General features: G+C 47.0%; 1 protein-coding gene across 1 annotated transcript in view; it reads left to right on the top strand.

Annotated features, from left to right (window-relative positions):
* Positions 1-7,345: 7,345 nt before the first annotated feature.
* The window catches only part of CUNH14orf132 (chromosome unknown C14orf132 homolog), a 47,604-nt gene continuing 30,078 nt past the window's right edge, over positions 7,346-24,871 (top strand). Inside the window, exon 1 of the mRNA XM_017528183.2 lies at positions 7,346-7,571. Coding sequence (XP_017383672.1) covers positions 7,545-7,571 — 27 coding nt within the window. The 5' untranslated portion in view covers positions 7,346-7,544. The remainder of the gene's footprint in view (positions 7,572-24,871) is intronic.

Below are 24,871 nucleotides of genomic sequence, written 5' to 3'. Positions count from 1 at the left end.
CCAGGTGCCCTTGTGCAGTGCACAACCTTCAGAATCAAACATGGAAGACTGAGATATTTCCATTCATTACCTGCCTGTGGTGGAGCCAGGGGAACAGGAAATCAGCTCAGTGCTGGCCAGGCTAAATGTGAGACGCCATCAGCTACCCAGGAGACGGCACTGAGGAGACTGGAGTGTGCCCCTGAAGCTCACAGCAGAGGTCTGGGTGTCCTCGATGGGTCATTTTACACGCCTGGATGAGGTCACTCATGCAGAGCATGTAGGGTGATCTTTTTAATGTGTATCTGCCTGGTTGGTGCTTACCAGACAGTGGATGATGCCAGCCAGGAGCCAAGGAATCAAAGTTTAAGGAGGCACTCACTGCCAGGCTCCTGCAAATGTAGGGTTGGTGCCTGAGAGGGAGTGCCACCTTAAATTCTGTGTCTCCTTAAGTCTAGCCCCAGTCCTGGGTAATTGAGCAGATAGGATGGTCCTTACAACAAATGGTGCTGGTACAATTGCACATCCCTTTAGGGAGAAAAAGAACCTTAATCTTTCATTCACATCATATATAGAAACAAAAATAGATTAGAGCTCTAAGCGTAAAGGCTATAACTTATATGAAATGTTCAGGGAAAAAAGAAGAAAGATCTTCATGACCTTGAGGCAGGCAAAGATTTCTTAAATAGGACATAAAAAGCATGGACCATGAAAGATAAAAAAAAAATCAATAGGATTTTATCAAAACTAAGAAATTTGAAAATCACTGCTAAGAAAATGAAGAAAAAAGCCACTGACTGACATACCTAAGTGTTAATGAGGAAGTCGGAAATGAAACCCTTGCACACTGTTGGTAGGAATGTTGATTGGTGCAGCCATTATGAAAAAAATTCTTTTAAAAATTAAAAATGGAACTGCCACATAACCCAGCAATCTCTCTTCTAGGTATATACAGAAAGGAAATAAAATCACATCACAAAGATACCTTCATGCCCACATTTATTACAGCACTATTTATATAGCCAAGATATGAAAACAAACTACAAATAAATGGATAAAGACATTGTGTGTGCGTGTGTGCATATACAATGAAATATTATTCCACTTTAAGAAAGAAACCCTACTATTTGCGACAGCATGGATGAAACTAAAAGACATTATGCTAAGTGAAATAAGCCAGACACAAAAAGAAAAATACTGTATGATCTCTCTTACATACATAAACTTTTAACTGAGCACATAGAAACAGAGCACAGCAACGGTTACCAGGCACAGAGTGGGGAAACGGGAAGCTGTAGGTTGAAGAAGACAAAGTTGTACTTATGCAGCATGAGGAAGTCTAGAGAGCTGATGTACAGAAACAGGATTGTGGCTCCTCAGATCATATTGTATACTGGACATTTGCCAAAAGAGTAGATTTTAGTTACTTTACCATAAAGAAAGAAAGATCAACAGAAAGAAAAGAAAAGGTAACTCTATGCAATGACAATTGTTAATTTGCTTGACTGCAGTAATCATTTCACTACATATGTGTAGGTGAAGATAAATATATCAAAACGTCATGCTATACACTTAAATATATGCAGTTAAAAGGTCAGAAACAATGAAATTAATAAATAAAATTTTTTTTAAATGAAGAAATGCCATGGACTGAGAGAAAATATTGCAGCATGTGTATTTGACATAGAACTCGAATCCAAAACACATAAAGAACTCTTAAAACTCAATAATAAAAAGACAAGTAATCCAATTTTTAAAAAATGGGTGAAAGATAAGAAAATAAAAGGAATGGTCAATAAACACATGATTCAATGCTCAGCATCATCTGTCTTCAGATAAATGCAAATTTCAGCCATAATAAAATACTGGTTTACACCCATTAGAATGGCTAAATTAAAAGCAATGAAAATACCAAGCGTAGCAGAGAATGTGAGGCAATTGTAGTTCTCATATACGGTTGGGGGAATGTAAAATGTACAAACACTTTGTGAAACAGTTTGGGAGTTTCTTATACACAAACAACTAAGCAAACAAAATATCTATACAAATCCTGACACCCAAATGTTCATTGGTGCTTTGTTGATAATAGTCAAAGACTTGGAAACAACCCAAATGCCCATCTGCAGAATTGATAGACAAGCTGTGCTATATCCACACATCAGAAAAGTATTCAGCAGTAAAAATGGAACTACTGATACGGGCAACAACATGGGTGAGTCTCAAAATCATCATCCTGAACAAAAAAAGTCGAAGGAGAGAGTACAGTTGTATGATTCCTTCTATAGACATTCTCCAAAAAAGGATACACCGATGACAAATAAGCATCTGAAGAGATGTTCAACATTGCTAGCCTTTCCTTAGGAAAATACAAAGTAAAACACAATGAGATATCGTGTCACATCTATCATAATGGCTAAAATTAAAAAATAAGGACAATGCCCATATTAATCAAAGTTCTCCAGAGAAACAGAACAGAAATGTTCTTATATATTCCTAGAGGTATATAAGAGGAGGTTTATTAGGAAGAGTTGGCCAAGAAGTCTCAGAATCTACCATCTGCAAGCTGGAGACCCAGGAGAGCCAGCGGGGTAATTCAGTCCAAACCTGAAGGCCTGACAATCAGAGGAGCCCATGCTGCATATCTAAATCCCAGTCTGAGAGCAGGACAAGATGATGTGAGATGTCCCAGCTCTGGCAGTGAGATGGGGGGAAAAAAAAAGGCAAATGCCTTCTTCTTCCACCTTTTTGTTCTAAGCAGATCCTCAGCTGAATGACACTAATATGGCTTGGCTGTGTCCCCACCCAAATCTCACCTTGAATCGTAATAACACCCATGTGTCAAGGACAGGGCCAGGTGAAGATAATTGAATCATGGGGGTGGTTCCCCCATGCTGTTCTCATGGTAGTCAGTAAGTCTCATGAGTTCTGATGATTTTGCAAATGAGAGTTCCCCTGCACACACTTTCCTGCCTGCCGCCTTGTAAGATGAAACTTTGCTTCTCTTTTGCTTTCTTCCATGGTTGTGAAGCCTCTGCAGTCATGTGGAACTGTGAGTCCATTAAACCTCTTTCCTTTATAAATTACCCAGTCTCAAGTATGTCTTTATTAGCAGCATGAGAACAGACTAATACAGATGCTCACCCATCTTGGGGAGGCCAATTTACTGTGCTGAGTCTGCTGATTCAAATGCTTACCTTATTCAGAAGCACCTGCAGGGACACACCCATAAATAATGCTTTATCTGGGCACCCGAGAGAAATTGATTCATAAAATTAACTATCACAACACCAAATACTGGCAAGAATATGGAAAAACCACTCCTACGTTGCTGGTAGAAATGTAAAATGTTACAGCCACTGTGAAAAACAGTTTGGCACTTTCTTTGAAATGAAAACTGTAACTACCATATGATCCTGGGCCTTTATCCCAGAGAAGTGAAGACATGTTTATACAAAAAGCCATACACCATGTGTGTAGCAGCTTTATTCACAAAAGCCAAAAGCTAGAAACAACGAGAATGTCCTTGGACAGGTGAATAAACAAACTATGATAATGATACATCATAACATAGAATAACACCCAGCAATGAAAAGGAACAAACTATTATCGATGCAGGTAGCAATGTGGATGGACCTCCCGGAAACTATGCTTTGTGAAAACTGCTAATTTCAGAAGAGTATAAACTGTATGGTTTTCTTTTTTTTTGAGATAGAGTTATGCTCTTGTTGCCCAAGCTGGAGTGCAATGGCTCAATCTCAGCTCACTGCAACCTCCACCTCCTGGTTTCAAGCGATTCTCCTGCCTCAGCCGGCCAAGTAGCTCAGAGGCACCTGCCACCACACCAGGCTAATTTTTTGTATTTTTAGTAGAGATAGGATTTTACCATGTTGGCCAGGCTGGTTTTGAACTCCTGACCTTAGATGATCCATCCACCTCAGCCTCCCAAAGTGCTGGGATTACAGGTGTGAGCCACTGTGCCTGGCCTACTATATGATTCTTTCATAACATTCCTACGATTACAAAATTATAGAAAGGGAGGGCAGGTGAGTGGTTGCCCCTGGTTAAAGAGTGGATGGGGCAGGGAGGAAGTAGGTCTCGTAAAAGAGCAAAGTGAGGGATGCTTGTGGTAATGGAAATGTTCTGTATCTTCATATCGATGTCAACAGCTTTGGGCTGTTGTACTCTAATATTGCAAGATGTTACCATTAAGAGAAACTGGGTAAAGGGTACATAGATCTCTGTATTATTTCCTACAGCTGCATATGAACCTATAACCATCTCAAAATAAAATCTTTAAGAAAAGAACCATGAAATGATTTCAGCAAAAGATTTGCGAGATCTTTATATAGAAATATCAAAGAAAAGTTAAGCATATAATGAGATGTGCCATGTTCTTGAAGAGAAATATTTGTTATGCGTAAGATGTCAATTATCCCCAAAAAGAGTTAATAGAATTGTGTTCAAGTCCAGGTTATTTGGGGGAGCTGACAAGGTCACCCTAAAATGTATCCAGAGAGCAAAGAACCAAAGATATTAAGGAAACTCTTTAAAAAGAACACAGTGAGGAAACTTGCTCTCTCATACATGAATTAGCATGAAACTGAGTATCTAGATCAGAATAGCCTTAGTGTTAGGCAGATGAACAATGGAACAGAACAACCTAGAAACAGACTCGTGCCTAGATGGATGCCTGACAAATCTTGTGTTGCATATCAATGGGAAAGAGCTGATCTAGTCAATACGGGCTGGGATAATTGAATGTTAATATGAGAAAAATAAAAATGCTTCCTTACCCCCACCTCACACACAAAATATCAGTTATACAAAACTAAACTGTGAAAAAACGTATTTAAATGTTTACTAAAATACTACAGGAGAATATCTTTATGGTCTCAAGCTGGGAAAGGATTTACTAAACAAGTGCTAACTATAAAAGAAAATATTAATAAATTTTGACCAAATTAAAATTATTTACTTCTGTTCATGAAAATATATAATAGAGTAAAAAGAAATGTAAACATGAAAGATGATATTTAAAAACCTATAACTGGCAAGACGAGTGTCTAAAACATATACTTTTACAGAATCAATTTAAAAATCAAGCAAATTTTTGAAAGAAGCACAAGAAGACCTGGTGAAAGGCATTTCTCATCAAAGGAAATGAAACTGGTCAATAGATGTAAACAAGATGCTTAGTATCATTAGTAATCAGGGAAATGAGGATCAAATCCGAACGAAACACTACTTCATCTTCATCACATCATACTTGCAAAACTTAAAAAAATTCCTAACAGTACAAAGCGTTGGTGAATTGTGGAGCACTAGGAACCCATGCCTACTATAGGTAGGATAATAAACTGGGCCAAACCTCCTTGGAAATCAGAAATTGGAAAGCAATGGGCATCAGTCAATAAAAGTACAGATGAGCTGACCACAAGACCCAACTGTTCCATTTCTAGCATATTCCCTGAGGACCCCTTGCACCTGTGCATCTGAAGACAAGATCAAGAATGTTCATAGCAGCATTTTGTTTTTTGCATATCAGAAAACCTGGAGATGACCAATGTATCCATCAAAAGGCTAGTGCATCAATAAAAACTGTGATAAAGTCATACAAATGGGACATTGTGTAGCACTGAAAAACAATAGACATTGGCTACACAAACAATGCTGAGCAAAAAANAAAAAAAAGAACAAAGAAGACATGGAAGAGCAAATCAAAGAGCAATTTAATTTTTCTATAAAGGGTTAAAGCAGGTAAACTATAAAGGTGAAACTATAAAGTAAAGCAAGAGAACTGACATGAATGAATACTAAATGGGATGGAGGTAACCCTGGAAAGGGGGCAGGTAGGAGATGCCTTTGGAGAGCTACACCCCAGGACCTGAAGACTGTTTTTTATTCTTCCATTCTTTAACTCATGCAGAACTATATTATTTTTCAAACTGCACACACACACAACATATACGCCCTTTTATTGTGAAGCTTGAGACTTTACAATAAGAGTACATAATATTTCTTACAGCAGACGTGGAGCCCGGGACAATCCTGGGCACGCTGCTCCGCCATTGCCCACAGGAAGCGTGAGAGGAGGTAGACGGCCAGACTAGGCTGGGAGGTGGCCAGCGCAGTACTGGCTAAAAACAGGGAGGGGAGGGAGGGCCAGGGAACTGGGAGGTTTAGAGACCAGAGGAGGAAGGGAGGAGGCAAGCATGATGGGAAAGGTGAAAAGAGAGAAGGAAGGGAAAAAAAGGGGGAGGAGGAAGGAGAGAAGGAAGAGGAGGAAGAAAAGGAGGGAGAATGGAAGGGAAGGAAAAGAAAGGAAAGATATAAAGACTTACTGAGAGCCTTCTTTGGGTCAGTGAGGTTCTGGTCCCATTCCCACAGCCACAGACCCTACTGGGCCCCCAGCTGCAGGGGACTTTGAACAAACCCCTCTACCTCCCTGTGCCACAGCTTCCTTGCCTGAGACAAAGTCTAGGAGTCCCAGACTGCCCCCGACACAGAGGCTCATGATGACCATGAGTGAGAAGTACCTGGGAGAGACAACACCCAAAGGGACCAGTCATACTCACTGAGAACCCTTAGACCACAACTGGTTCCCTCCCAGTGAGCCCTTGGAGGACAAAGTGTCCATGTGTCACCAAGTCTAGAGTGTTCACACATCACCCGCCTCCCAACCCCCCAACAGAGCAATGGGCCCCTGTGGGCATCTCTGTGGTTCCCCTCGCTTGCATTGTGGCATCTGCATGGTTTCGGATACTCGTTTGAGGACAGGGCCAGGGAGTACCCGCCATGCAGTCCTCGCAGACGCCACTCACAGCCTCGTCTCCATGGGATGATGAGCCATGTTAGGCCTCTCGTTTACTGGGGACACCGCGTGCTATATTCCCTATCTCGTTTAATTATTCAGTTCTGTACTCTCATTTCACAGATGAGGAAACTTAGGCTCGAAGACACTAGCCCAAGATGCGCAACGAAGCAGAGCTAGGATGAAACCTCGTGGTGCCCAGTTGCCGACCGAGAGCACACCGGACTCTGGAGGGAGCGCTGGTGTGGAAAGCCAGGTCCCTCCGATCTTGGTCCTCAGGCACTGGTGACATGCCAGCCTCAAGACAGCGCTGCCCACAGCCCCGGGCGGCTGGGCTCAACTGCAAGGGGCGGGGCCCCCACAGCGCAGGACTTGGGTCCCAGGCTGGTTCTTGCACCAACCAGCGGGGAGGCCTCGGGCCTCAGTTTCCCCATCCGCCCACGCAGGGAGGCCTTTGTGAGCGCCAGGAGTTTCTCACGGGCCCCGCCCCGGGGGTGGGGCCGGGAGTGGTCACGTGGAGGGGCGCCCAGTCCCCCGAGCCCCGCCCCGCCACGCCCGCCCCCGCGCTCGGGGTCCTCAGCCCAGTCTTCGTCCGGAGCCAGAAGCCCAGAGACAGCCGAGGGCGCCGTGGGGGCTCAGGACGCTCACGGCTCGGCCGGATCCCCGCCAGCCGGGCAGGAGGCGGACGCTCCGCGGTAGAGGCAGCAGCTAGGACTGGAGCGCGGGCGACAGCAGCGGCGGCGGCAGCGACACCATGGATCTCTCCTTTATGGCCGCGCAGGTAACGGGGGGCCCCCTCCACGCGCCCCAGGCCGCCAAGTTTGGGGAGGTTCGGGGCCACGGTGTCGTCCTCCACGCCGGGGCTGGACCGTGGCGCCCGCCCGCTATCCGCGTCCCGGTCCTTTGTCCCGAGCGCGGCACCCTCACCTGGTGAGCGCGTCGGGGGAGGCGATCGCGGCTTTCCAGGGTGGGGCGGGAGGGGCGCCCCGCACCCCCGCGGCTCGAGCTGTTCCCACCGGGGCCCCTCTGGCCGGCAGGGAGGCTGAGAGGAGCCTGGGCAGCCCGAGTCACCCCCTCCATGCCCATCCCCCACTGTTGTCCCCCTCTGGGGCCCGGAGCCCTCCGAGGCCGGGGCAGCTCAGACCCGTGCGAGCGCAGACTGGAGGACCGTCTCTCTCTTCCCCAGCGTTTTCCCGAGGCGCGGGTAATCGTCTCTTGCCGGTGACCTCGGGCGCCCCCTTTGACGCCGCCTGAAGAAGGCGCTGAGACCCGCTTTGTGACCGTGATCGGCCAAGCGTCGAGGCGCCGCGGCCGTTTGTCCTGTTTTGCTTTGTGTAGAGTCTGAGGAGCCACCAGTGGCCAGCGCGGCCAGAACCCTCCCCCGACACAAACAGGTTCCCAATGGCCGGAAAAACAAATGACCTCTCACAGCTTGAATTTTGCTCCAGCAGAATCCCCTGGAGTTCTGGGCCTGGGTGTCGATTCTGTTTCTGTGCCTTCACTCTCTTGAGCCAGAACAAAGACAAACCCCGGATTTCCCCATCAGTCTGTGGCCCTAGAGAAGACCCAGAGCTGGCTCCAGGGAGGGGCTGCGTTTGGCTTGGGAGACTAAGTCCCAATCTACCAAAGCCGCATCTTGCACCTTCTCTGGTTGTGTTGGTTGGTTATGGTGGGAGCAGAGAGGTCACGGGACCACTGAGGCTCCTTTCTGTCTCCAGGGTGTGTGGCAGGGACCCCATCTGCTGCTGTGTTCTTTTACAGGGAATGAAGTTTGAGGGGACACTTTCTTTTTCCCCAAGCTTCACCTGTGGTGGAAGCCTGATTAAAAAGTGACAGCAAAATCCAGACTGTGTGTGGCCTGCGAGTCTGCAAATGTAGGCATAAAAGATGCAGAAGCCCCAAGTTAGCTCTGGTGGTCTCGATCCTGGCTCCCCCACAGACTCTTAAGTTCTCCATGTTGCTAGTTGCCCTTCTGATCATCGCTGCCTCCCGTCTTTTTTTTTTTTTTTTTTTTTTTTTTGCCTGATTTTGCATCTACTGTGCCTAAATCCATGCTTATAAATATTGTCATGTAAACATCGTTTTAGATAATGATGGTTTTAGCTACACGAAAACTAAGGAGGCTTTCAAGGATTTATTTCTAGAGGGGAGAGGAGCTATGTCTGCCTTCCCTTCTGGATCCCACTGCACCTCCGGAATTTCCATGGTTACAAGATAAATTGATCCTCGGTAACCCTGGAGCTGACTGGAGCATCAGTGGCTGCCATGGTAACTAGACAAAATAAACATGAAGCTTTTTAACATCTACGGGCAGAACCTGCCCAGAGAACAGGTTCCTGTTATTCTTTTTTTGTTTACAATTCACATTCCGCTTGGTCAATGTATTCTCCTTGACACATATTTGATGTTGGTTACATGCACAGAACTGTGCTGGCTGTAAGGAACAGAAACATGAAATATCACACACATGAGAACAAATGCTAAGGTTTGTTGGGCACCTACTACATGCCAGACACTTGGCACTTTGCATATTTTATCACAGCAAATCCTTACAAGTCCTTGGCAGAGGCCGGGTTTTACAGGTCAGGACACTAAATGAGATTAAATAATTCGCCCAAGGATATGCCATTTGTAAGGAGGAGAACTGGTTTTCAAATCTGGGCCTGAGTATCTGAAAAGCTGCCGGGTTTTCCACTGTATTGCTTCATGCTGAGAAAGATATGATGTAAGATACAGGACAAATCTATTTCAGAAGAATTTATCTCTTCTCCTCCCTCCGGAAAGCAGTCTTACCACTATGCCTTTCTAGTAGATTGCTTTCTGCTGTTGATTCTTCCCATTTATCCCCGTAAGGATGGAAACTGTTACTTCCCTACCTGCAGCACTTGGTGGTGCTTGGCTGGAGCAAGTGCTCAGCCCCTGCTCCAGGTGTGTCCTGTGGCCACCAGGTGTGTGTGACAGTCACTGTCTCCCTGTGCAGTCTATCCCTAAGCAGTGGGCAGTTTGCAGAGAAATGTTCGTGCATCCATCCATTTACTTGCTCAGCAAATGTCTAGTACCTGCCTTGCGACAAGCTCCATGACGGGCACTGGGACAGGGATGCTGTGGGGCAAACTTGAATGGGACGTAGATTTTCTTTCTGTGTGTTTATAGAATCTTGGAGAAATGATGCGCCTGGCCAAGAGCCCAAAAAGGGGAATGGCTTAAGTGCTGAGTTGAAGAAGGTGCCCGGCAAATGGTAGCTTCTCAAGTATTTGTTAGAGGATTGGATGAGGACAAGATGTATGTTCACGAAAAGACATGAACAGGAAAAGACAGTGAGTTGGAAATGTCAAACGCCAGTGCCACTGAACAGCTGTCATCATCAGCACTTGGGGAATGGGGGCTGTAGATGGATTAGAGCTATAGGCAGATAACTCCTGGTGGGCCTGGGAGTTAAGACTGTTCTAGGTGGAGAGGTATCGAGGTAGGAAAGCCCAGGAACTATTCACAGAGTCCTTCAGAAAGCTGGGGGATAGGGATGCAGCAGGGCTGGGAGAGAGAGGCCAGGGCCACATTATAGAAGGTATTGATTGCTGGTGTGAGAAGTTTGCTGGGGTGAGAATCAGTAGGCATTGGGAGCCATTGCACGTTATTGAGCAAGGGAACGGGATATAGTTGAAGCAGTCCCTTGGGGAAACCCCAATCCATGCAGGGAATAGAAGCTGGAGGGTTGCCTGGGGCTGGGAGTGCACACTTTTGTGGTTAACCAAGTCAGTGAAACCAGATCCACATGACTCCAAGCCCACGATTTTTCTTCCCCATGTTGTTAAATGTGATTCCTGTTTTTGGCTTAAGGAGACCCAGAATGCATAAGCCATATTAGAAAGATTTTCCACTCAGAGGCTAAGCATTAAATAGATATCCTCCTTGGATGTACAGAATACACACCAGTTATCTGGCAAATCCTCTTAGGCAGAGGTGCCCTCCTTGGTGAGGTACACGTGACTGTCTGAGGGTGTAAGAGAGGCTGCAGGCACTGAGGGTGTGTTTGCGGGCCCCACCTTACCTCTAAGCCCTGGAGGCTCCCGGCTGCCCTCTCCCCAACCCTGGAAACACCCCAGGCCACTCCACACAGTCCCTGAGTCCCAGGAGACTCTGGAGGATGTGAGCAGTGAATAAGGGCATTCATCTCTCTATGGCCAGGGGTGGTCAAGAGGACAGGACCACCTAGACGCCCAGTGGGCTGGGGACAAGGTGAGAATCACAGCCTTTCAGGACTGAGTCCAAAATCCCTGTGTCGTTGGTGGGGTCACCCAGGTTTAAAGACAGTGTTCATGCATTCCTTCACTCCCTCTTGGACACACTTGCTGCCCACCGCTTCAAGTGTGGGAATCTCGTTCTTCTCCCCTTAAATCTGGGACTGGTCTTGGTGAAGAGAAAGTCTAGTGGCTTTCTTGGTAAAGAGAATGCATTATTGGTGACATTCTGTGGCTAGGTCCTAAAAAGCCTTAGCCCCCACTTGGGCCTGTTGGGATGCTCACTTGTTCCAGGGGAAGCCCACATCATCCAAGAAATACAGTGGCACTCAGGCCATCATGCTGTGGGAAGGGAGTGAACATTTCAGGAAACTTCTGTGTGCTGGGCTGACACTCATTACAGGGAAATGGGATGGACGACAGAGACAGGAGGGCTCCTTCACTTGTTCTTACTGTAAACTCTCCTGTGAAAGCATGCCTCGGGCGTAAGAGCTCAACCTTATTTTTGTCTTGCACTGTCCCATCCCAATAGTGAGTGGTTTCAACCCAGTGGGTCTCAAATGTTGTTGCCATCAGAATCACCTGGGAGCTTTCAAGGGTCCTGCTGCCCAGGTTGTATGTCCAATACTCCCATAGGTTCTAGGGGCGGGGGCCAGGCACCAGCCCTGTCCTAGCATTTCTCAGCTGATCCCAGTGTTCCATTAAGGGTGAAACTCTGAGTGTAAGCCCACCCTATAGGATACATTCACCCTCCCACTGCCCCCTCCCTAGATGAAACAGATCCCTGGCTCTCTGGTCACCCTCAGGTCATTAAAAACTCATGTGGTCCCTGGAAGTCATCTAACACAGTATGGATTCAGCAACTTAAAATGTTTGGACCCAGAATGACATGGCCTTGGAATTTGCTTCAACGCTAAGCTTCTCCCTCTCTCAAGACCACACCTGCCAGAGGTGGGAAGCCTGCAGTTGAGGGGGGTGACTTTATTATGCACATCATCGAGAAAGGGAGATTTGGATGGATAGCCAGCGAGGCTCAGCTGGCAAACTGAGGACCAGGAGTGGAGCCACATCCGCCGATGCACAGCCAGCCTTCCATGTCATCGCAGCACCTCGAACAGCCCTGCAAGAGCTGGAGGGACCAGGGACCCCCCATGGATCAGCCTCAGGGAATCACCCATCCTCTGATCCACCAGGCAGTTGTGTTTGTATACATTTTTATTTTATTATCATTACTCTTTTTTTTTATTTTGAGGCAGCGCCTTGCTCTGTTGCCCAGGATGGAGTGCAGTGGTGCGATCATGGTTCACTGCAGCCTTGACCTCCCAGGCTCAAGCAATCTGCCCGCCTCAACTGCCTGAGTCTCTGGGGCTACAGATGCATGCCACCACGGCTGGCTACTTTTTTAAAAATTATTTTTAGTAGAAATGAGGTCTCACTGTGTTGCCCAGGCTGGTCGAGAGCTCCCGGGCTCAAGCGATCCTCCTGCCTTGGCCTCCCAAAGTGCTGGGATGACAGGTGTGAGCCATTGTGCCCAAACATGTACATTTTTAAACAAATTCCTGAAGCAGTCTCTATCAGTTTTCTAGGGCTGTGATAGCAAATTACTGCAAACTGGGTAGTTTAAAACAACAGAAATTCATTCTCTCATGATTCTGGAGGCTGAAAGTCCACAATCCAAGTGTCAGCAGGGCCAAAGTGGTCTCTCTGAAGGTGCTGGGTGGCTGGAATCTGTTCCAGGCCTCTCTCTTAGCATCACAGTGTTACCTGCAGCCCTAGGCATTCCTTGGCTTGTAGACACATTGCTGTGGTTTCCTCCATCGTCACTCAGCATTCTCCCCGTGTGTCTCTCTGAGTCTCTTCTTATGAAGACACCAGCCATATTGGCTCAGGGCCTAACTAATGACCTTAACTTGATTACATCTGCAGAGACTCTGCTTCCAAAATTTGGTAGTCAAGTTAAGATTTTGACATGTTCAAAGGACCCAGGGGTTACAACTTCATTCTACCTATTGAGGGGACACAATTCAACCCATAAGAGGTTCTGAAGACCTATAAAGCATAAGCATCTTGGCCCTCATATTAGCAGCTGTTGATCTTAGAGCAGCAGTGAACAGATCACTTATTTAAACCTCAGTTTCATCATCTGTGAAATGGGGACAAAACTGTGTCCTCGTGGAACTGTTCATTTAGTCTCTTAGAAAACGTTTCCTGTGTGTCAGGCCTTCCCTGCATGGAGTGCTGGGGGGAAGGGGTGTGCCTCAGAGCCTTCCAAGTGATAGATAATAAGGTGGGGTAAACACAGGGGCCCCAGGAGCCCAGAGGCCAGGGAAACCTTCTGGGAGTTTTGACTTGAACTGAGTTTGAGAGACGCATGGCTGTTATGCAGGCATAGGAGTGAGGGTGATTTGGGCAGAGGGAGCTTTGTGCACAAAGGCGAGAGAGCTTGAAACAGTGTCTCCTGTTGGGAGTGGGAGTTCCAAGTGGCCATTTGGAACAGAGGCGTCAGGTGGTGAGGGGTGGGCATATGAGGCCAGAAAGCCTGGGACTAGCCAGATGACTTCATGGCGTAGAATGGGATGGAGTGGGTGCTGTGATGCCCTGGAAAGCTTGGCCAGCCTGGCCTGGAAGAGGCTCTGGAGCCCTAGCCCCTTGCCCATGCCATGCAGAAACACAGGCATAGGGCCGCAGGTGCTTCTGTGTTTAAAAGAAAGCTGAAATTCTGATTTTCTCATACACTCTGGGTTTTTCACGTTAACAACTAATTAGAAATTTTTAACAGACCTACCAATCATGGTGTGGACCGTTTCTGTTACTGCTTATGACTTCATTCACTTAATGGCTTGACACAATCACTTATTGTGCTCATGATTTTGTGGAACCACAACTGAGGAAGGGCTTGGCTAGAACATTTGTTTATGCTCCGGTGGCATCAGCTGGTACAGCAGGGGCTGGAGTCTAGGCTTCCAGCATGTAGCTTCCTCAGAACTTGTCTGGTGGCTCCAGGCAACTTGACCACTCTCTCCTCTTGGGATTTCATCCTGCAAGGGCTTCTTCAGGCGACTTGGGCTTCCTCCCAGTATGGAGGTCTCAGGGTTGTTGCTTTTCTTGCATGGTGCTGGCTCCCCCAAAAAAGAGTGTTCCGGCAGCTCCAGGTTAAGCTGCAGGCTTCTTAGAACCTAGCCTAGAAGTCCCAGAATGTCATTAACACTACATTTTTTAGTCAAGATAGTCTCCAGGCCAGCCCAGATTTAAAGGGAGGGAGTCAGATTCCAGCTCTTGATGTAGCGTGTGTCTAGGAGGGAGGGATAGAATGGATGGTCATTGTGCTTGGAGACTGTCTACTACCTGGACCAAACAGAACAGGTGTGTGATCTGGATTCATCTCAGGGCTGCTAGTGTATTATCTCTAGACTAAACAGGGCTGTGTGGACCTTGGCAAAACCTTAAAATACTGCCAAGCCCAGTAGAAAAGTTAGTTATTACTAAGGAGGTAGGCCATGACTTTATTAGGCTGAACCATGTGAAATTGCTGACATTTGACCATTTTTGACCTACTAAATGATCATTTTATTTGGTTCAACTTCATATGATGCCCTTCCCCATAGCTAAGACAGTTTTAAGAGATAACAAAATCACCTCTCCAATATGAAGAGATGTCTTTTGTGTTTTTTTTCCCCTCTGTAAAAAATGATTAAAAACTCTTCTCAGGGAGATCCGAGTAAGCTTCCTGTGTTTGAGGAGCTGGGAATACCCTCACCTCTCTGTCTTTCCCCTGTCTCTCGGAATCTGGCCCTTGCTAGTTGGGAGGATTCAGTCTCACCTGCATATTAACATCATGTTAACACTGGGCCTGTCCTTCTGGGAGACAACACACGTGTATCTAATCACAGCTGAGATGCTGGTCCCCTGCTAATTCCTCTTCTCTTCGCCCCCAGGACCTTGAGAGATGCACAGTTAATTTGCATTTTAATCATTTTTCACGGAGGGGAAAAAGACACAAAAGACACCTCTTCGGATTGGAGGGGTGGTTTTGTTATCTCTTGAAACTCTTAGCTATGGGGAAAGGTCTCATTCTGACAGATACGGAAGAAACTAGCAGAAGTTGTCTGTCCCCAGAGGAACATATCACAGCCCAGAAAAATAGAATTCCAGGGAGTTTGGCAGTCTGCTTCTTAGCAGTCAGTGAGTGCTTCTTTTTCTTCAAGCAAGAACTATCGTTAAAATACAAATTGTCTATTATCGTCAGTGTTTTTATCCGAGGGGCCTGTTTGGTGGTACTTCAGGTTTCCAATGCAAAGATTTAAATATTTTATCCTTCTAATTAGACCTGCTTCAGGAGAGGCTATAGGGCTACATTTTATGCAGGGGTGTAATGAGCAGCTAAAGAAGAAGTAAACATTCCAGTGATTTTTGTAGACCAAATTTCTAGTGTTTTAAGATTTCAGACACTTGGCTTGAAACAGTGGAATCTCACAAAGCTAAGAGAAGTCAGACATCTGCAGGTGGATGGCAGGTCTCCGGTGAAATGCTTGAGTGTTCAGGGAGCACTTGCTGTGTGCCCTGTCCTGCTCAGGTCCTGCACCCCAGCTCTTTCTACATTGAGTGATGGAGACCCATCTGTGTTCACTCCTTCCTCACTGTGTCCTCTCAGGACATCCTTGTATCTTCCATCACAGCCACCATTCAACAGATGGCTTTGAGGTACCAGACAAGCACTGTGCTGAACACTACACAGAATCTCACTGAATCCTTACAATAGTTCCATGGAATAGGCATGTTCAGATCCATTTTATAGGCGAGGAAACTGAGGCTTGGAGGGCAAACAGCTGGGGATCAAACACAGGTCTCTGTGTCACATCAGCCTATTATTACTATTATTATTTTTTTGAGACGGAGTCTGGCTCTGTTGCCCAGGCTGGAGTGCAATGGTGCGATCTCAGCTCACTGCAACCTCCGCCTCCCGGGTTCAAGCAATTCTCCTGTCTCAGCCTCCTGAGTAGCTGAGATTACAGGTGTGTGCCACCATGCCAGGTTCATTTTTGTATTTTTAATAGAGATGGGGTTTCACTGAGTTGGTCAGGCTGCTCTTGAACTCCTGACCTCCGCTCGCCTCGGCCTCCCAAAGTGTTGGGATTACGGGTGTGAGCCACTGTGCCCAGCCCAGCCTATTATTTTTAAGACCTTTTTTTAAAGAGAAGTTTTAGATTCACAGAAAAATCAAGAGGAGGGTACAGAGATTTCTCATATGGCCCTCTGCCCCTATTCATGCACAGCCTCTTCCACCATCAGCATCCCCACCAGAGTGGTACATTTGCCACAATTGATGAACCTACATTGACACATCAGAATCTTCCAAAGTCCATAGTTTACTTTAGTGTTCACTCTCTGTGTTGTACATTCTGTGGGGTTGGACAAACATCTAATGATGTGGACCCACGTTATAGTGTCATATACAGTATTTCCACTGCCCTAAAAGTCCTCCGTGCTGCAGTTTTTCACCTCTCCCTCTCCTCAATCCTTTGCAATCACTGATCTTTTTACTATCTCCACAGTTTTACCTTTCCTAGGATATCATACAGTTGGAATCATTCAGTATGTAGCCTTTTCAGATTGGCTCCTTTCACTTAGTAATATGTACTTAAGGCTTGATAGCTTTTTCCATTTTATGTTTTATTTATTTTGATTTTATTTTATTTTTTTGAGATGGAGTTTCACTCTGTCACCCAGACTGGAGTGCAGTGGCATGATCTCTGCTCACTGCAACCTCTGCCTCTGGGTTCAAGTGATTCTGCTCCAGCCTTCCGAGTAGCTGGGATTACAGACACCCGCCACTACTCCTGGCTAATTTCTGTGTTTTTAGTGGAGACAGGGTTTCAGGCTTCACCATGTTGACCGGGCTGGTCTTCAACTCCTGATCTGCCTGCCTTGGCATCCCAAAATGCTGGGATTACAGGTGTGAGCCACCATGCCCAGCCTGCTTTTTCCATTTTAGTGCTGAATAATATTCTATTGTCTGGATGTACCACAGTTTGTTTATCCATTTACCTATTGAAGAACATCTTGGTTGCTTCCGAGTTTTGGCTGGTTTTTTTTTTTTTTTTTTTTTTTTTTTTTTTTGAGATGGAGTCTCACTCTGTCATCCAGTCTGGAGTGCAGTGGTATGATCTCATTGTTATTATTTGTTGAAAGTCAGTTTTTTAAAATGGTTTAAATAGTACGAAAAATGAAAGCAGCTGTATGGCTTTTCCCACTTCTGCATTACTAAAACAGTCTTTCAGACAGAAGGGAAATGATACCACATAGAAACACGGATCTGCACACAAAAAAATAAAGGGCACTGGATATAATAATGACATGGGAAAAGCCATACACTTGCTTTAATTTTTCTTACTATTTAAACCATTTTTAAAAACTGACAAATAATAACACCAATGTCATTACTATATCCAGTAACCATTTTTTTTTGGTGCAGATCCATGTTTCTATATGGTATCATTTCCCTTCTGTCTGAAAGACTGTTTTAGTAATGCAGAAGTGCTGGTAATTCATTCTTTCATCTCTTGTATGGCTAGTGGGAGAAAGGCATTGTTTTTAAAGTTTCTTTGAATGTATATATTATATATGTATATGTATATATAGTATATATGTATGTATATGAATTATGTATATTCAAAGAAATAATAGCAATGATATATATGTATATATATTATATATATTCAAATAAATAATAGCGGAGTATATATATAGTTTATATATATATATATATGTCTCTCTTCTCTCTCCTCTCCTTTGAGACTAATACAGATATATTAGGGCACCTAAAGTTGTCTCACAGCTCACTGATGCTCTCTTCTTTTTTTTCAGTCTTTGTTTCTGTTTGTGTTTCATTTGGATAGTTATTGGTATGTAATCAAGTTCACAAGGTTTTCTTCTGCAATATCTAATCTGCTATTAATAAAGGCCCCACCCAGTATATATTTGATACTAGATGTTATAGTTTTCATCTCTAGAAGCTGATTTGGATCTTTTAAAAATATATGTCTTCCATTCTCTTCTTAACATGTTCATTGTTTCCCATAGCTTTTTGAACATACGGAATACAGTTATAACAACTATTTTAAAGTCCTCACTTACTAATTCTAAATGCGTCAATTCTGGATTGGTTTTGATTGATTGCCTTTTCTCCTCATATGGTTCATATTTTCCTGCTGCTTTACATGTCTGATGATACCCGGTTGGATGCCAAACATTGTGACTTTTACCGTGGTGAATTTATCGTGGTGTATGCTAGATATTTTGTATTCCCATAAATAGTCTTGTGCTTTGTTCTGGGATGCAGTTCAGAAACTTGAGAACAGTTTGATCAAGCCATATTTCATCTAAGAGTAATTATTCCCCATCACTAAGGCAATGCTTTTCCGAGTATTCTACTCAGTGTCCCATGAATGATGAGATTTTCAAAATGGCTGATGGGAACAGGCACTATTTCTGGTCCTGTATAGGTGCCAGACCCTGTTTCCTGTAATTTTGGGGTGATTCTTTCCCTGCCTTGGGCAGTTTCTGCACAAACATGCACTCCCTCTGTCCTCTGTTGAATGTTTGAGCGGTCCCGCTCTGAAAGCCCAGGGCTCTCTGGGCAGCTGTCTTCCCTCCATACCCTGCCCTGAGGTCTCCAGCTGCCTCACTCTCCCAAGACTCTCATTTCTGTTCTTCAACTTAGGGAGTCCATTGAGTCCTGCCTGAGTTTCCTGCTCTGTGGCCTGGAAACTTTCCACTGGCAGTAAACTGGAGCACCTGTGTGGCTCACCTTGCTAATTTCCCATCTCTCAAAGCTCACTGTCCTTCATTTGTCTGATGTCTGGCATCTTGAAAACCATTTTCATGTATCTTACCTGGTTTTTCAGTTGTTTCAGCTGGGAGGGTAGGCCTAGTCCCCATTACTCCATTTTGTCTGGAAGTGGAATTTTCTTAAGCCTGTGTTTTTAACATCTATATTTCTACCCTTCCTCCTTTTCTCCCATTGTGGGAAAAGGAATGTTAACACTTGAATCTAAATCTGGACCACTACCCCCACCTCCCAGCTACAGACCTCTGGTCCAGCCAGCACTTCTCCCTCTCCCTGTCTCCCAAATGCTGCAAAATGTGAGTGATATACGTACGTACTCTACAGGTCAAGTGGGCCTGGGGAACAACAAGTGAGGAAGCCAAATCATGCATGGACCAGCCTAGCTCCTTTCCCTTCTGCCGTGGCCACTTGGAGTTCTTCCAGGTGTCCTCTGACAGGATGTTCCATGAGACACTGAGGAAGCCAGTCTGTGATTCAGGCGTGGGGTCTGCATACTAGGAGCCGGAGTTGGGCCATTCACTGAGCAAGGATGGGTTTTTTGGGCCTCCATCCCAGATGCCTGGACCCTGGGGAGCCTTGTTCCCCTGAAGGATGAAGGCGAGGGGAAATGGTGGGAGCAAGTTGCTCCAGCCTGAGACCCACCCAGTCTGGCAGCCTCCTGTTTAGCCAAGAGCTGGAACACTGTTTATTTCCTCCAGACCTCGTGAGGATCCCTCATCCATCTCCTCAGCATGAAGCTCTGGAAGTTGATTAGAAATTTATTAAGGCTTGGTTTCCAGTAGCTTTGGGGAACACTTGAGGGGGGCTGACTAATGTTCTCTCCCAGGCACCCTGCACCCCTGTCTTTCTGCACCGAGTCTTAGCAGCCCTTCCTGCATCCCCTGCCTTCTCTCTGACTTCCTGCCAATCCTTCTTCCCCACTGTGGAGGTTCCACCTGGGCACTCCTGCATATCCTAATAATCAAATCAATCAGGCAGGGCCAGCCGTGCAGGCGGGCTGTGTTGAGGAGTGTGGGAAGCCAGAAAGAATTTATTGCCAGCCTTCATCATCTTTGTCATCCTTGCCAACAGCCTGAGAGCACTCGTTGCCTACAGAACGTCATTCTTAGCACGAAGACCTGTGAGGCAGGAGCCCGCCCTCTGGTGAAAGAAGACAGATGGTGTAGGTGAATCTTGAACACCTGCTAAGAGCCAGGCTCTGTACTGCACGGCCAGCCCAGGAAAGCAACACATTCAGCAAGCCCATTTTAGAGAAGAGGATACTGAGGCTCAGAGAGCCTTAGGGCCTTGCCCAAAGTCATCCAGGTGAGAAGAGGCTAATCTGGGATCAAGGCTAGATCTGAGTCACAGCTGGTGGATTGTAGGGTGTTGGGGTGAGGTGGAGGCAGATCTGAGCCCCAGAGAGTGTGGTTCTGTGTCACAACCCCTTCCAGCCTGGTTGTCTCTGCAGCTTGTATGGGCAGAGTGGATTGTGGCTGAAGCCAGGTGTCCCACGGCTAAGACAGGCTGGTGCCAGAGGTGGGGTGTGGGGAGCCCACAGGAGGCCGAAAGGACTGAAAGGGTCATTGGAGGATGGGAAGCTTACTTTCTCTGAGGAGCCATCCCTTCTTCTCTGCCCCTGCAGCTCCGAGCAGCTCACCATCAGAGCATCCCTCACCTCCAAGATTCCCTTGAGGGCCAAGGTTCTCATCTCATTTATGTCACGATTGCTGCTGCCCAGCCCAGGGCTATACCCGTAAATATTTCATAAACAAATCAAGGAAGAGCAGGGAATCAATAAAGGAACAAGAAAAAAACTTGACAGGAAATGCATCACCTTGCCAGGCACCTCATCTTTGAGTCTGGATTATAACTTTCCCCAAGGCCAGCGATCCCGACAGCACTAAGCCCCCGACTCTCGCCCACATCTCAAACTCTCCCGTCCCCAGCGCCCCTCCCTTGTCCCCCTGCAAAGTGTCTGCAGCATGCTGGACCCAGCGCTACAGGCATTCCCTGAAGCACTCCACTTCTTCCTCTGAACAGTCCCATGCTGTGAACCTGTGATCATTCAGTTCACTCAGGAGGAGGGTAGGGGCCGGACAGGGTAAGACACTGGCTCAAGGTCTTGCAGCACACAGACCACGGGGCTTGCATCTGGAGAGGGCTGACTCCTCTAAACCCGTGGACTCCTCTGAGGTAAGGTGACCAAGCACCCCGGTTTTTGCAGGGCTGAGGGGCTTTCAAGATGAGACTTCCAGTGCTGAAACCTGCCCCAGGCCAACTGGGATGGCTGGTCACCCTACCCAGCACCACCTGGGATTTAGAGGGGCTTTTTGGATCCTTTGGGGAGGACTGAAATGTTTCAGAGTTTTGTGGGCCTCACTGTATTTTACTAATATTCTTTAGGGAAGGGAACATCACACACCAGGACCTGTCAGGTGGGGGGGGGGGGGGGGGGGGGGGGGGGGGGGGGGGGGGGGGGGGGGGGGGGGGGGGGGGTTGGTGGTAGGGATAGCAGGGGGTGGGGGTAAGGAAGGGATAGCATTAGAAGAAATACCTAATGTAGATGACAGGGTGATGGATGCAGCAAACCACCATGGCACGCGTATACCTGTGTAACAAACCTGCACATTCTGCACATGTACTTGGAGTATAATAACAAGAAAACGAATGGGGATGGTTGAAACTGTTTCCAGAATCCACATCTTTCCCCGGCCTATTTAATTCTCAAGTATTAACAAGCACTGAGGATGGGCCAGACACTGTTCTAAGCACTGGGGAACAAGCACCAAAGTCCCTGCTCATGCTGATGGCGCCTTGTCCCGACAGCTGGTCACCTCCTATGAAAGATGACCAAGAAGCAAAGACAGCACAAAGCCCCTGCTAGCCGCTCACCTCTATGTCCCAGCAGCCACGCAGAGAGGTGCCCAGTAAATGTTGACTTTGATGAATCCATCAGGAAAGCAGCAGAGGATGAGCAGAGCCTGAACAGACCCTGGCCCCGGGAAGGGGACTCTCCGTGGGCTGGCCGGGCCCAGCATGGAGCAGGCAGGCCCCCTCCTCTTCTGTGGTCCTAGAAATCCCAGGCTGAGCCCTGACAGCAGCTGGTGGTCTTGTAGGAGGAGCAGAGACCCACCTTCATGACGGCCCTGGCCTGTGCAGTCTCCAGTGGCCACCTGTCACCCAGGAGCCTCCCAGTGTTACAGAACAGTGTTAGCCAGGTCACACGGCTCACCCTGTCAGTCCCCAGCAGCCCACTGGGAGAGGTGCCAAGAAAGGAGGGATGTGGCTCCACCCACAGTCATGAAGCCTTGGTGAAGGACCACTCCACAGAGTAGAGCCATAGCCCCCTGCAGAGCATGAGGGCCTCTTTCGCATCACTCCCTTTACCCATCTGTCTGCCTCGCCTCTGCACAGGAGACCCTCAGGGCTAATGGAGTAAGCTGTGCCTCTCTTGTAGCCCCAGGGCCTGGCCCGTGGAAGACCTTAATAAATGCCCACAGTGAGTTGGGGAACCTGGTGGGAGTTCTGACTTGTCTGTTTGCGCTGTCCTGAGACCCTGGCCAAACTGCGCATGTAGAACCACAGACCAGAATGTGCCAGAATCCCTTCCCAGCATCCTTTACGCAGTGGGAGCCACCCAATGTGTCTGTACCTTTAGCAACGGGAGGCTCACCACCTCGCCAAACAGTGACTGCCATGCGAGCCAGGTCTCCAGGGCTACAGCAAAGCTCTGCCACAGCGCTGCCGGGGAAATCACGTCATGGTCCCCAGCCATGGCATTCGCAGTTGTGCAGTGCCCTGATGGTAGTCATGATAAGTTGCCACAAGTCTCGGGACTTGGCCTATTAAGCGTGTTAATGTGGCACCTACTAAGTGGTCAATAAAGTTTAATTATTCATGATGATCTCCTCTCTTGAGCCAAAAACTTCTTCCTTTAACTCTGCCTGCTGGTCGTAGGAAGCGAGTCGGATCCTGCTTGCACATGATCACCTGTGTAGTGATGGCGCCAGGGCCATGAAGATCCCTGAGATGGGGAAGCAGGAGGCCTGAGTCCCCGGCCTGGCTCTGCCACTCATGACTTCGGGCTGTGTGACTTGGAACAAGATGCTCAATTTCTTGGAGCCTCAGTTTCCCTTTCTCTTAAATGGGAACACTAGTAATAGCTCATAGTGTGGGTGAGAAAATCAAAGGAGATGGTGAATGAGAAAGAACAATTGTGCAGGGCAGCACAGACACCAGCAATTATTATCTTTGAGCCTAAACTCTGTATCCTCCCTTTGTGTCATCTCCTTTTTGGACTAAACATAGCCGTTTTCCTCAACTGTTTTCCCAAATGCATATTCTCTCTAAAAATCTTCACTAGGTCAAGCTCCAGCCTGTCAGTGTCCTTATAGAACAGTTTTCCCGGAATGAGACATGAAACTCCAGGAAAATCTATTACCTCCTTGGATCTAGCCCTGATGCATTCATTATTAATACAGCCAGTGAGAGCCAAATCTTGCCTTGTCTAATGCAAACCCTTTGACTCATCCTGATCGGAGATCTCTCCCTGAATACTGCTGTTCAGCCATAGCTCTCCTCCTGGAATTTTACAACTGATGTTTTTGAAGCTTAGCACAGATATGTCAAGAACTGAGAGGGGTTTGCAATTTTACCTTGCCTTCAAGTTACCTTTCCAAAATTTCAAAGATGCAGACAGAAGACATGAGACTCCCGGAGTCAAAGGACATTAATGCACCGCAGCAAGCAGCTTGGGCTTCCTGTTCACATCAGTGCTTCTCTCTCTGCAAGTCCTGTGGGGCGACGTGGAGCAGCGCGGGTGGGTTCTGTGCATGCTGTGGGTTTGTGTGACAGCTGAGGAACCTCAAGCTTAGGAAACTCCACTCTCCCTTAAATGGAGACTGCGAGCACACCTGCCCAGCCTCTGCCTCAGAGGGAGAGACATAACTATCCCGGTCAGGAAACAGATGTGCCCTCTGCCCCAGAGGGGACACTGTCTTTTTTCAGGGCTGTTCACTTTATACATATCTTGAAAAGATAGTCCAGAACAGAGACTATCAACTCCTCCACTCAAAAGGCATGCAGAAGAGGAGAAACCTGGAGAATTGCCTTCCAGCAATACATATATCTGTATCCCTCACAAATGCAGCTGCGTACATCTGGGCCCGCATCTCAGCTTGGCCACTGCTGAACTGTGTCACCTTGAGCAAATTCCTTAACCTCTCTGATCCTCTGTTTTCTGCAGCCTGTAAGAGGAGGTATAATTCCCATCTTCCACATGTGCTGTAAGGGAGTCTCTGAGGTAGTGTTCGTGAAGCCTTCTCACCATGCCTGGTATGGAAGAGACCCTGGAGAGGAGGCAGCGGGACTGAGGTCACTGTGATTTGGAGCCCATCCTTCTCACCGCTTAAATCTTTCCTTCGCTATCCCTCCCTGGCCTAGTCCTCTGGCTCCTGTTTCTTCCCTGCCACATGGGGAAGAATCACCTGAGTAGCTGGCATTGCAAGGCCTGGAGCAGAGATCTCAGAACCTGGGGCACACCGGGGCTCTGGGACTGGGTGATACTTTCTAAGCTAAGCCTCAATGTCCCCCTCTGTTACAAGGAATCCACCCCCTGGGATTTAAGAAAGAATTAATGGAGACAATAAACATGAAGTGTTTGGAATGTTCCTGCAAGGGGCAGTGCTCAGTAGAGCCGTTATGGTGCCATTTGGGTAGCTTGACCCTCTGAAATATGGGGTAGGCCATTCTAGCTGTCCCCCTGAGGGAACCAATTAGGAAAAGCAAAACCATTTGCAAGGCTCTTGCGGCTGGCTCAGCATGCTGGTGGCATGCAGCAGCAATGGGCTGTACATTTGGCATTCACATGATGGGGCCCTCTGTGAGCTTCCTGCTTAGGGAATATAGAATTGTCTAAGGTACCCTGCAAAGGGGTTGGGTAGTCAGCTGTGCCTTTTTGGTCTTGACAATGCTGCTCACATATCGTGTGACCCCAGGAAGAGGATAGTGGTGAGG

Source organism: Cebus imitator, unplaced genomic scaffold (assembly GCF_001604975.1).
Source record: "Cebus imitator isolate Cc_AM_T3 unplaced genomic scaffold, Cebus_imitator-1.0 Scaffold52, whole genome shotgun sequence".
Taxonomy (NCBI): Eukaryota; Metazoa; Chordata; class Mammalia; order Primates; family Cebidae; genus Cebus; species Cebus imitator.
This window is presented reverse-complemented; position numbering and strand designations above follow the sequence as displayed.